Below are 14,057 nucleotides of genomic sequence, written 5' to 3' on the forward strand. Positions count from 1 at the left end.
TCTTTTAAAATGTTTGATAAAGGATACAGACTGCCTGATAGACACTCGATGGATTGAAGACGATGAGGGCTGGTGGTTCGGTGGTGCAGGAGAATTGAATCTGAAATAAAAAAAACAAAAGATTAGAATGCATCTTTTAAAATGTTTGATAAAGGATACAGACTGCCTGATAGACACTCGATGGATTGAAGACGATGAGGGCTGGTGGTTCGGTGGTGCAGGAGAATTGAATCTGAAATAAAAAAAACAAAAGATTAGAATGCATCTTTTAAAATGTTTGATAAAGGATACAGACTGCCTGATAGACACTCGATGGATTGAAGACGATGAGGGCTGGTGGTTCGGTGGTGCAGGAGAATTGAATCTGAAATAAAAAAAACAAAAGATTAGAATGCATCTTTTAAAATGTTTGGTAAAGGATACAGACTGCCTGATAGATACTCGATAAGTGCTTACTGTTTGATAGATTGAAGACGATGAGAGGGCTGGTGGTTCGGTGGTGCAGGAGAATTGAATCTGGAATAAAAAAAACAAAAGATTAGAATGCATCTTTTAAAATGTTTGATAAAATATACAGACTGTCTGATAGATACTCGGTAAGTGCTTACTGTTTGATGAATTGAAGGCGATGAGGGTTGGTGATTCAGTGGTGCAGGAGAAGTGAATCTGAAATAAAAAAACAAGATTAGAATACATCTTTTAATGATTGATAAATAACACATACTGCTGAAGTAGTTGAAGTTATCTGTCGGTGAAAATTAAATATATAAATCCCAGATTCAAGCTGTTTCATGGGTTGATAACTTTTAGTGCTCACACTTTGTCCATTGATTTCCAAGAATGCCCTAAAAGTGATGAAAAAAAGTTAGTGCATCAATGTAACAACTTATAAGAATAATAATAAATTGGCGCAATGCTATATGGATTGCAAACGGCAGCAGTTGTTTATAATAGACAATAGTTTAAAAATTATATAATTAAGTAATACATAATGTCGAATGATTCAGATTATTACATTTTTATTTAATAGTGGATTATTGTGTTAGTGTGTCAGTCTAAACTAAAACTACGAATGCTACCTACATGCATTGCTACCACCCCAAACTACTATATTATCATGCAAGTAATTATCTGAATCACGGGATTACATAATGAATAATTTATTAACAAGGTAGAGTTGAAACAATATTGAATACTATATCGCAGGAGTTTATATCTGTAAAATAGATACAATTGCGTTAAACTACGTATGCCGTTCACAATCTACTGTCGCCGTTACAAATTGTTAAAAGAAATTGCGCAAAATTAAAATACAATGCAAGCAAACGCGAATGAATGAGAACCCGACAATGATTTGTTTAATTTTGCTCGCGTTTTCATGTCACTTGTACTTCCCTGGGTCCTCTCCCTTGGTCCTGGAGGTCCTGTTGCATTGCTGTCCATCACATAAATGAGCGAGTTGACAACCGCGTAGACTTAGTTTGCCATAAAGTCGCCGGCGGAGCCACTTCACATAGCTTAAAAAATGACATGGTTAGACACTTATCAATTTAAATAATTGACATTACATTTATTTTTTGATTAAAATAAAAAAATATAAATGAACATAGATAAATGTATAAACAAATAATTTATATGAAAAATCAACGAATGAGCAAAATTGAAAAAAATAAACTAGAGCATAAATAAGCTTAAATGAATAAATAATTGATATGAAAAGTATATAAATAAACAAAATAATTAAAACAATAGATAAATGTATAAATCAATAATTTTAGAAACAGGCTAGTGATTCATGGCGTTTGTGCTTTAAGGCAAATTGCTGGAACTGACTCCAATAAAATATTCAAGTATTATCAAATATTTTCAAATAGATTGTTTTAAATACTGTCAATTTCATTTTTCTTATTTTATAGACGACGACGTTGATATATGCTTACATTAAAAGTGAATTTCAAACAGAGTTAGATTAAAAGACTTTATCTCATATTTCTAAGAATTAATCAACTGAATTGCAGAGTTAAAATAATTGTTTTGAAGTATAAGTAAACTTTAGAATGTGAATTAGAATTAAAATTAAAATGCGAATGATTATTGATACTCAACTAAACATTTGGAAATTAAAAAACACTTGAAATTAAAAAAAAAATCAAAAGCTTTGTTCTCTCAAAAAGTATAATTTTTTTCAAATAGGACAAAAAATTGTATGCACAAACAAAACACATACACATCGATTATTTATAAAGTTTGGCAAAAACTTCAGAAACTTTTGAAACGCGAAGATATGCAAAAATTATCATTTTCGATTTTTGGACGATTACTATAACGTAGAAAAACTACAGAAAGTTGATAACATATCAAATTTGTAAGTAAAAAAATTAAAAATAATAAGTAAAAAAATATCAATTAATTCCATGAATAAATAAAAAATTAGCTAAATAAGTAAACATGAAAACAAAAAATTGAACTATTTGTAAGGGGTATGTGTATTTTGCCTTAAAGCACATTACATGAACTTTACGATATGTGTAAACAATCTAATTGAGAAATAAATTTTAGTGATTTATTAGTATTTCAAGTGGATTTATTACACATTATTGAAAATCTTTTTCCATATGTGGCCTCATTCAATTCAAAATGGCTTGAAACTTCGAGAAAACAAAAATAGCAAATCAGATTTTTTGATAAAAACAAACTTCCCCTTCAGAAAGTTCAATATATAAAAAAAATTAAAATAAAATAAAAAATATAAATAAATTCTTAATGAATCAAATATCAAAATAATAAGATATATAAATAAATAAGCAAATGATAAAATAAATTACATACCTTGAAGTCTCAAAGCGTATTCCATTTAATAAATAGGCCTTTCCAGGAAAGGCTTTTTTGATCCCTCACAGCAGATATCCTGTCTTTTGGGTTGCCATCCTTAATTGGGGTTCGATAAGATAACAGAATTCTCATTCCAGAGTCGACTCATTGTTATAATGCAATTACTTCATTCTTGTTGTCGACAGCTTTCATTTTATAGCAGAGCTGAAATATAAAAGGTAAAATTAAGTTTTCATTACTCTTTTTATGTCTATCTAAAATTAAATATTGCACGTATCTTTGACATTATTACAGTAATTCTTTGTTATAAAAGATAAAAGTATTTGCAGTGTTCACATGACATAGCCTCGATGCATTTTGCCTAGGAAACTTTAAATCTGGGTCCATCGTAGCAGCAGTCAACAATAATATGTAACATGATTATGATAGATAATACTTTGTCTTAAAGTAAAATATTTGTAACAGAATTTTCTTTTCATCAAGGGGATTATATAAATATTCAGAGGCTTTTATAATTGAAACAGAAAACTGTTAATGAAATAGGTTAAAATGTATAATTATTGTGTACCTAAATCTTTTAAATTTTCAATACAAGACATTACACGTCTTTATTTCATCGTGATGGTGACATTCAATTGTGCAAAAGTACTTTGTTTTCACAATCATTAAATTAAAATTAATGCATCTGCTTCATTTAAGTACAATATCTTTTGTATAAAAAGAATTGATATTAGCATTAAAGAAAGAATTTATATTAGCATTACAAAATCTTTCTAAATTATGAAAAGAAGAAATATTGAAATCCTTCAATCAAGTAAAATCACATTATGCTCGAACCTGATTTTTTTGGGTCAAAATTTTTATCACGAGCCAGGATCGTTAAAGCAAATAAACTTTATAATTGCTAGCAATGGAGATAGAATTCCAATTGATGCGATATACGTTAATATAGAAAACACAACAAAAACTGAAAAACGACCACTTGTATCAAAGCAATATTATCAATGGTTCTTGGCTGCATTCTTAAACTGCATGAAAACACTAGATATTCATCTATGATCGCAAGATTTGGCGCGTCATTTTTCTTGTCAATGTGTTACAAACCAAACTAATCTCAAAATCAAATCAAAATCTGTCAATACGTAATGATGAGTATTCGTAGCACCTTTGAAAAAGATCAAGTAAAAACACTTAACTTCAAAATCAAATCAAAATCTGTCAATACGTAGTGATGAGTCACGTCACTTCGAGTATTCGTAGCACCCTTGAAAAAAATCAAGTAAAAACACCTGAATAAGCTTCGAATCCACAAATAATTTTCAAACCCGTCACGTAAAATCACTAATGCAATTATATACTCGGCCAGAAACAGCCTTCGTATAATATTTGACGCGCCATTTTTCTTGTCAATGTGTTACAAACCAAACTAACCTCAAAATCAAATCAAAATCTGTCAGTATGTAGTGAAGAGTATTCGTAGCACCCTTGAAAAAGATCAAGTAAAAACACCTGCATAAGCTTCGAATCCACAAATAATTCTCAAACCCGTCACGTAAAATCACTAATGCAAAAATATACTCGGCCAGACACAGTCTTCGTATAAGATTTGACGCGCCATTTTTCTTCACAATGTGTTAAAAATCAAACTAACCTCAATCAAAATCTGTCAAAATGTAGTGATGAGTATTCGTAGCACCCTTGGGAAAAATCAAGTAAACACCTACATAAGCTTCGAATCCACAAATAATTTTCAAACCCGTCACGTAAAATCACTAATGCAATTATATACTCGGCCAGAAACAGACTTCGTATAATATTTGACGCGCCATTTTTCTTGTCAATGTGTTACAAACCAAACTAACCTCAAAATCAAATCAAAATCTGTCAGTATGTAGTGAAGAGTATTCGTAGCACCCTTGAAAAAGATCAAGTAAAAACACCTGCATAAGCTTCGAATCCACAAATAATTCTCAAATCCGTCACGTAAAATCACTAATGCAATTATATACTCGGCCAGACACAGCCTTCGTGTAAGATTTGACGCGCCATTTTTCTTCACAATGTGTTAAAAATCAAACTCTGTCAATTTGTAGTGATGAATATTCGTAGCACCCTTGGGATAGATCAAGTAAAAACACCTGCATAAATTTCGAATCCACAAATAATTTTCAAACCCGTCACGTAAAATCATTAATGCAAAAATACACTCGGCCAGACACAGCCTTTTACTTTGACATGGCACAATGGCAAAATAAAATGATTAACATGTGGAAAATGCACTTACTCGTTACTTGAGCGTCCACTGGCTTCCTATTACTAGAGTTTCCTCTGGATTCCCAAGATCTTCTTCCCGCGATGGCTGAGATTAAAAAGAATTGTGCAATGACGCCCGGCGACCAAGAAACCTTGCGTTTGCCATTGTTCGGTGAAGTGTCATCCGGTCGCCTGACACGTGTCATCAGGGTAGACAACAAAGAAGACAGGAATATCGAGACAATATGTCCAACCTGTCTCAAATATCGATTGTGGTCACTTCCGGCGATGATTTTGAATTCTACTAAGACATTTTAACGAATTTAGACAATGATAATTTTTATATATATATATATATAAATTATTATTATTTTGCAGCCCAATTAAAAAATAGTCGTCTAATCGTCGAATTAAAAAAGAGGGTTAATATAGAAAACTTGATATTGCTCTGTACCTATTCTGTACCATTGCTTAATCAACATATTTTCAAATTGGAGCATTATCTTCTCTTTAATTTTGTCATTTTATTAATTATTCATTAGTTATGATGTTCTTTTACACAATTTTAGTGTTTTTAATAAATGTTATGTTCGTTTTTCATGGTTTGATGACACACATTAAGTGTGGAAACGTTTAATAAACATTTTTTATATTTGCCCTCTTTTTTAATTGGACAATTGGGCTGCAAAATATTTCAAATATATATTATATTGCAATTTTCTGATCGAGGCATCGAGTATCTTGACATATTGACAGAGAGAATACAAAAATAGTTAATTATAAATGTATAAACAAATCATTTCACAATAAAAGAATAATGTAATAATCCCATAAAATAACGGATTTGAAAAATTAAATTTATATTAGAACGTTAAGCAGATTCACAATATATATATTATATATATATATATATATATATATATATATATATTTAATGTTGACATGTGTATTAATGAAGTCTAGGAATCGGGCATAACATCAATAAAAAAAAAGACCATTTTAAAAACCACCATATATATATATATATATATATATATATATATATATATATACATATATATGTTAAAATTTTTATAATTTTGATGTTGAGATATGTGAGAATTAAGTCTTCAAGGCAATACATCAATTAAAAACTTGTATGATTTTAAAACATTTTTATTTTTTCCATACGTTTCGACACATAGTTTTGTGTCATCTTCAGTGGACTCTATTTTGAATTAATTAAAACTAATATATAAGAGGTGAAATGGTATGAACTTATATGTAATTGTAATAATCCTAATTATTTCCTAATTATAATTGTTCACAATGCACAATGAAACCAATTCTTGTCACTTTAAATTGAACAATATATATATTTTAGAATGAGTTATTTTATGAATTTGTAAAATACATCCCGCTATTCTGTATTCCGATGCAAGAGTGAAGCCTAAATGTGCACAAATGTGCATACCACGTGTTAGAAGCTAGGTACCGAGCACATGAAGTCCACACATGAAGGTACCGAGTCCACTGAAGATGACACAAAACTATGTGTCGAAACGTATGGAAAAAATAAAAATTTTCTAAAATCATACAAGTTTTTAATTGATGTATTGCCTTGAAGACTTAATTCTCATACATATATATATAATTCTGAATTTAACGTTGACATATGTATTAACGAAGTCTAGAAATCGGGCACAACATCAATAAAAAAAAATACATGTCTTCAACCAGATTAAGAACAACACATATATTACTACACACTATCTATTTGTGATTTTTTAAGTTAGTATTTTGTGAAATATTGTTTAATCACAAGTTTAATGTTTATATTACATAGTGTAGTGCATGCATTATCATATCCGAATACTATGTGTTATTTGAATATTCTAATTTAACGCAAATTGTAAGTACTTTGTAATCTTTATATATATATTTTTTCCTTTCATTCCTAGTCAATTGTTTTAGTTTCCACTGAATGAAGGCTAGGATTATAGCCAAAACGTATGGACGTAAAATAAATTTTTGGTAGATATTACTAGACTTTGTTACTGTACATATATATCTTGACGTAAAAATTTCAAAATCTATGTGTAAAATAAATCATACTTTCAAGTACAAATGTAAAACAATCAATAAAAAGTATGTAATTTTAAATACAGACATCAATTTTTTTTAAACGGGTTCAAAGATATTTGTTTATTATTTTACATGAATTTGATCATTAAAATTATTTTTCAGATATTTGATGTTTGCATTTATTTACATGGAATATACAAATAAATCTATTTGATATCTTTATATGCTTTTACTTCAACAGTTAGAAATCTAATTTTCAATACACTTAATACGTTATATATAAATATATATATGTATATATGATATATAAATAGATACATGTATATATGATATATAAATACATATCAATTATTATAGCAGTTGCATCGATTTTTATCTTTCAGTATAAAACCAATGCCATTTAATTAATTAAGAAAAAACTTAGCGATAACAGTTAGCACTAAATCAAATCAAAGGGCATTTTCAAAATTCTTTATGCTTTTAAAAAAATCTAATGTTTTATTTCGTTTCATCAAAAACTATCATAGACTATTCACATGAAATATTCTATGAAATAAGATAATAATTGACTTTAAAATATAAACCATTATAAAACATTAATATATTACTATCAGTATTGATTAATTGCAATTATATTATTATTTCACCTCTGGAATAATTAATTTGAGACACAAGCTGACCTCTTATTTCGTTTTGTATGAAGCCAAGCCAAAGTAGTAGCCTGTGAGTCATCCAAACTTCGTATAGCAGCTGTTTTGAAAACTTGCGCAGAACTGAAAACTAAAATATTTGAAACTACAAAATCTTAAATTCGTTGGTACATTCATCAATTGCATTTCTATTTTATTATACCTAGGTGAATTTCCACTGTTACATATATTAGTTAGTGTACTTAAGTACGTTTTTTTCATGAAGATTTACAAAGGCTACCATAAATACTCAAAGAAACAAAAATAAATCCTACTGGACGATAAATACATCCTAGATAAGTTGCTTCTCCTGAAAATTTAGATAATTTTTATTTATGTAAAGTCTGATCTTTAAATTCAAATTATATATATAATAAAATGTATTATATATATATATATATATGTATACATATTTTTAAAAACGATAAAAATTTCAAATATGGTACAAAAATTCATCAATCTTATAAATTTTTAAAATTTAGAAAATAATGAAAAACTTTTTATATAAAATATTCATGTTCAACTTTTATAAATTTGTAGAAATGTAATGAAAAAAAACGTATTTTAAAATATTTATACACTTACGTATTTCTTAACTCAACTTAAGCACTTTAAAAAAATTTCATAAGTTCCAAAATTTTTAAATAAAACTTTTATCTAATAAAATTATGGACTACCATTAAAAACCTGAGATTGAAATTTTTGAATTACTTATAATGATCATGGACAATATTTATTAAATTTTAAGATATATAAAATAATATAAAGTATGTTAGAATACATAACAATAGCATTTCAATTTAATGAAATACATTTCATTTGAGTCGACATGAATGTCAGAAATCTATTGTATGGATTAAAAACTTAACCAAAGAATGATTTATATATGTATGTACATAAAGGGATAGACCACTTTATCAATTCCCAACCCTACACAATTCTTAACACCCTCAAACATGTCATCGAATTGAGCTGAAAATTTAAAACCAGAATGATAAAACTTATTTTACCTTAATATGAACCTGAAATATCATGTTGTATCAATTTGTATATTTAGTCATCTCTCATAATTCAAACTTGTTGAAGTTCAAACAATGTAGACGATACAATCCTGTTTTTAAATGACTGATTCCATATGAATAATGAATGATGTTATTAGTGGCAAGTGATTTCTACAAAAAAAAAAAAAAAAGATGCTGAATGATGAAATGTTTTAAAAAAAAGCAAAATGCAAAAATTACTTCGATATTTTATTTAAAATAATTGTTACATTTGATAGTTTATTAAATGTCTACAGCTCCAGAGAATAGTTAAGTAGTGCCCCGGATCTGTAAAAAAAAAAATCAATATTTAAGAATTTATTTAAAACTTAACTTTAATTTTTTATTATGCAAGTTTATCAGAAAAGTATGTCACCAGCAATTAGTAAGACAGGGATAACTTAGAATCATCATATAATAAAATATTAAAAAAAAAATCATTAAATATAAAATTTTTAGGCACTATTTAAATGCTACTAATTGAATACATACTGAAATATATATTAACATACTATAAGCGGGTAGTCATACTGATATACAACTTTTAATGAATAATCTTTTGTAAATTAAACCATTAAGTTTTAACAGTTTAATTGGAAAGATATATTATGCAACACTAATTTAACAAAAAAAAAGTACAATAGAGTTGAATATAAAAGTGGCTTAAAATTTCAACATTGAAGCATTAATAATAATACTTTGACTAGATTTCAGTAAATCTTAATCATTACAAATGTAAATTAAAATGTTCAAGGTGATAATTAAGGATCAAGGAAAAGTAGAAAATGTTCAAAATCTATATAATGTTCCAAGGCTATCTTCGCGTTGACAATTATTTTCCAATTATCCTACCCCTAAATCTAATTCTCTTAAATTCGCCAATTTTACTTATGTCATCTATCTTTAATTTAATTAATAATGAAATAGATATTCACAACACTTTACCTAATCAAATAATCTGCACAAGTTAACCTTTTTATTTTCTTTTCAAATATCTCATTGTTTTCTTATTCTGTTTATAAATAATATTGTTACATTCTGCATTATATGTAATTTTTTGTTAAGTATTTTATGTTACTAACTATATATTGTAATTTTGTATATATTTTAATTGTTATGTAAAATAATTGTATTTTTGAGTCCTCTTGGAGAAATCTGTGGGCTATATAAATTAAATAAATAAAATAAATAAATAATGCAATTTTCTAAAAAAATACTAAAGTCTGCATTTCAAGTATCCAATTGTAAATATTAGTACTCTTTACTATTATAAAACTACTAAATAACAACACACAATTGAGTTGAACACAAACTAACAATCTGATTTTAAAGTTAATGATAGTAAAACATTTTTTACCCGCCCTGCCTATAGTGTGTTAATGTAGAATTTGGTTGAAAGTAAAATTTAGTTTGAATGACAAAACAAAAAATTACCTTGACACGACTTCAATCTTCTTGTAGAAATCCATCAAATTACAAAGCACCTGAAAAATAAAAATATATTATACAATTTGAAAAAAAAAATTATAACAATGCAAATAAATATTGAAGTGATCAGAAAAGTAATTCTCCATGAGTTTGTAAGACAGGGATAACTAAAAATCATCATTGTAATAATATCAAGACTAAAATGCAATCCTTAATAAAAAAAAGGATTTTTTTTAACAAATACAAATGTATTTTATTCTTCATTGCTCACCTCATTTTGTTTTAGAAGACAAATGTACTGCGGGTGCAATAACAAATACACTGTAGATTGCTTTGTACATCTGTAAAAAAAAAAAAAAATTAGTTTTGCGTTTGATAAAGTAAATCTATATCTATACAACTAGTATTAATTTCAGTAAAACCGTAAAATCATTATCTTCATACTGGGGCGGTAGGTTTATCATCATAAAAGATCATTAAAATTTTATTTAAATAAAAAATAACACACAAGTTTAAATTTGATAAAAAAATTACCTGGATATGACGACTTCAATCTTGCCAGTGATTGATCAAAAATCATGGAGCACCTGCAAAATAAAAATAAATGTTAAAATTTCAACTAATATGTCTAGCAATTTAATTATTAAATATTGAAATCGTCAGAAAAGTAGTTCACCATGAATTTGTAAGACAGGGATAACTATAAATCATCATTGTAGTAAAATAAATTGATATGCTTAAAATTCTTAAATGAAATTTAATTTGTTACATAAATTCATTAAATTGTGTAGTTTCATTTTTTTTAAATGTAAATACCATAAAGTATAATTATGTAAATGAAGTAATGAAAAACATTCAATGTAATGATATTGTCGAAGAAAAATTTTTGTGCGTGAAACATTTTTTGCAATTTTATGTTAAAGAGTAATATTAAGGCATTTTATAAGTTAATTATTAGAGTGATATAAAAAAATATGGTTATAAATATAAAATCAGTATGGTTAGAAATATGATTGAAATAAATTTAAAAAAAAATATAAAATTGCTGTGATACAATGCTTTTTCATTTTTGCCGAGGACTTAAATGAATTTTTTGTTATCAAAATAGAAGCAAAATCTTTTCAATAAAATCGTTTTTATATAATCTATACTTTGTATTGTTAAAAATATTAATATACCTTTTACTCTATCGAAATTTACCAAAAATAAGTATCAACACAAGTAAATTCTATGTGACCAAAAAAAATTACCTGATTATGTCTTCAATCTTATCAATCAATCCTACAAATCATGAAGTCAACTGAAATAAAAAAAATCTGTTAATATTTGAATATTAAAATATATAACAAAATTAAATATAAAAGTGGTGTCAGAAAAGTAGTTCACCATGAATTTGTAAGACAGGGATAACTATAAATCATCATAGTAATAATCATAAAAGTAAATTGTAGTGCTTGAAGTTTTTAAGTAAAATTGATTTTTTTAAATAAATTAATCAAAATTGAAATATTTTTATATTAAATAAATATTTGTGCAATTACATTGAGTTAATGAAATTTAAATTTATATTTTGTAGTGCTTTGAACAATAAATCCAAAACAAAGTAAATATGAATATATTTTTTATTCATGCTAGTGTGACAAAAAAATGTGATTTTAATAATAAAAAGTAAAAAATGGTTTCCAGTTCAAATATTTAAGTTTTTTTTCCAAAATTAAAAGGTAATATTATGAAAAAATAAGAATACCTCACCTAATGTTGTTCTGAAAGATGCACCAAATTCAATTCAAGTGTCTGCTACCTATAAAGAAAAGGGTATTTAGTACTATGCAAAAATTAATAAATTATTTGTATACAGAAAAAAATTCAGTGAAACCGTAAAATCACTACCTTCATACTGGGGCGGTAGGTTTATCATCATTGAATTGAATTATAAACAAAGATTAAATTATATATTATATATAATTTAATAAGAGTTAAAAAAAAATTCTATAAATATGTTAAAGACTGTAACATGTCCACCTATAGGTAAATTTTAAATAAAAAAAAAAAAAGATATAAATTGTAAGAGTTTTATATGAAAAAAAAAAACAATATAAAATTAAAATCAAGATTTAACATTAATTTAAAAAAAAAATGCTTACCAATATCAAAAAATTGTTTATGCAGCAGAGCTGCTAGCATTTTAACTTCCAGCATTATTTTATAGATAACATCTTTTCTTGACATGGAGTTTATTCAGACATTCCTGAAAATAAATTGATTACATTAGTTTAATTTGATATTTTTGAAATTTATAATATATCTAAATATTATGTATATGTAGTGATTAAATGTACCAACAACTTTCGGCACTCCATTGTAACAGTAAAAGTCACTATGAAGTTTCCTAGCGTGGGTTAATATTCCCAATAATAATTTAAATTCGGCACTAAAAAGTTAATTATAAACATTTTAGCGTGGCAATTGGGACAAGAATAGTAACAGATCTATTGAAAGAAAAATCCAAATATTAAATGAATATAGATAAAATAAATTATGAATATGAATTAGGAATAATAATAAATTAATAAAATGGATTGTGTAAATTTTTTTTTTATAAAGAACTCAAATTTAAATATAAATTCTGAATGTAATAGTGTACTATTGAGTGTAATATTGAATTTGGTGAAAAGGAACTTAAAAATATTGAATTATAAAAATGAACACACAAAGTTGTACAAAAAAATTAGGTTATAAATAATATAATACCTTTTTCTGGTTTGGATCGCTCTCATATGCATATAAAGCTTTTATTTAAATTCTGGACATCTGCAAAAGAAATGAATTTAATATATTTGTGCAAGTAAAACAATTGCTAATTACTATACTATATTTTAAATTGATGTTACTAAATTATTATCTTTGACTTTCACATTGTAGTTTCTAATATTGTAACTCATAACAAATAAATTTAATTAATCATAAAACAGTATGTAAATAAAATAATTATAATAAAATAAATTTCAATCCATAAAACAAAGAAATGTTTAAATATTCATGTTGTCTATAAAACATGGTAAACTAACTTATAACAAAATAAAATTAAATTTAAAAAACATAAGGTAAAGAAAAGAATTATATAAAAACACAGATTTTGATCTGTAGAACAAAAACATGTTTAAATCATAATACAAAATTTTAAGTAACAAAACATGAATTTGTAAAATAACCTATAAACCATAAAACAAATTGTAATTAATTAATATTAAAATTAATAATTATCTTTTACTGTTTCCATAACTTTCGGCACTCCAATAAGACATAAAACATCATTACGAAGTTTCCTAGCAGGAAATTATTATACCCAAAGATAAACTAATGTTGGCACTGTCGAGTTAATGAATAACAAGCAGCGTGGCAATTGGGATAAACATAAAAAAATTGAGGTTAATTACCTTTTTGCAAGCCCTAAAGAATTCTCAATATAATACTTTGTATTCCTCTTGCTCATACAACGTTTGATCTGTAATTTAAAATAATTATAATTAGCTATGAACAAATATTGTAAATTTAACCAGGTTTGTTTATAAGTTCAGTTGAACCGTATAATCAAAGCTGTCATACTGGGGCGGTAATGATATCATCATAGTAAGAGAATTGAGAGAAGTAAATATAAATAGTCTGGTAAATCAAATTCATAAAATACTTTAGTGAAACAGAAAAAGAGAAAATAAATTAGTTATAAAGAAGTGCTCTTCTTCTACACTAT

At 26.3% G+C, this 14,057-nt stretch overlaps 2 protein-coding genes, 1 long non-coding RNA gene and 1 other non-coding gene across 4 annotated transcripts in view; all 4 read right to left on the reverse strand.

Moving 5' to 3' along the window:
• The window catches only part of LOC113389393, a 1,012-nt gene extending 201 nt beyond the window's left edge, over window positions 1-811 (reverse strand). Inside the window, exons 1-6 of the mRNA XM_026626435.1 lie at window positions 725-811; window positions 609-666; window positions 457-516; window positions 296-364; window positions 164-232; window positions 32-100 (exon numbers count right to left, since the gene is read on the reverse strand). Coding sequence (XP_026482220.1) covers window positions 32-100; window positions 164-232; window positions 296-364; window positions 457-516; window positions 609-666; window positions 725-793 — 394 coding nt within the window. The 5' untranslated portion in view covers window positions 794-811. The remainder of the gene's footprint in view (window positions 1-31; window positions 101-163; window positions 233-295; window positions 365-456; window positions 517-608; window positions 667-724) is intronic.
• The window catches only part of LOC113389649, a 58,395-nt gene that overhangs the window by 4,462 nt on the left and 39,876 nt on the right, over window positions 1-14,057 (reverse strand). The window lies entirely within an intron of this gene.
• LOC113389397 lies at window positions 1,273-5,233 on the reverse strand. The gene is made up of 3 exons (XR_003368258.1): window positions 5,117-5,233; window positions 2,830-3,036; window positions 1,273-1,517 (listed from the first exon to the last, which is right to left on the reverse strand). It is a non-coding gene; the product is annotated as an uncharacterized LOC113389397 (long non-coding RNA).
• LOC113389859 lies at window positions 13,875-13,941 on the reverse strand. The gene has a single exon (XR_003368284.1). It is a non-coding gene; the product is annotated as a small nucleolar RNA SNORD31 (small nucleolar RNA).

Source organism: Ctenocephalides felis, unplaced genomic scaffold (genome assembly GCF_003426905.1).
Source record: "Ctenocephalides felis isolate EL2017-DRISC unplaced genomic scaffold, ASM342690v1 CF-g0.4_SCAFFOLD_03573, whole genome shotgun sequence".
Classification (NCBI taxonomy): Eukaryota; Metazoa; Arthropoda; class Insecta; order Siphonaptera; family Pulicidae; genus Ctenocephalides; species Ctenocephalides felis.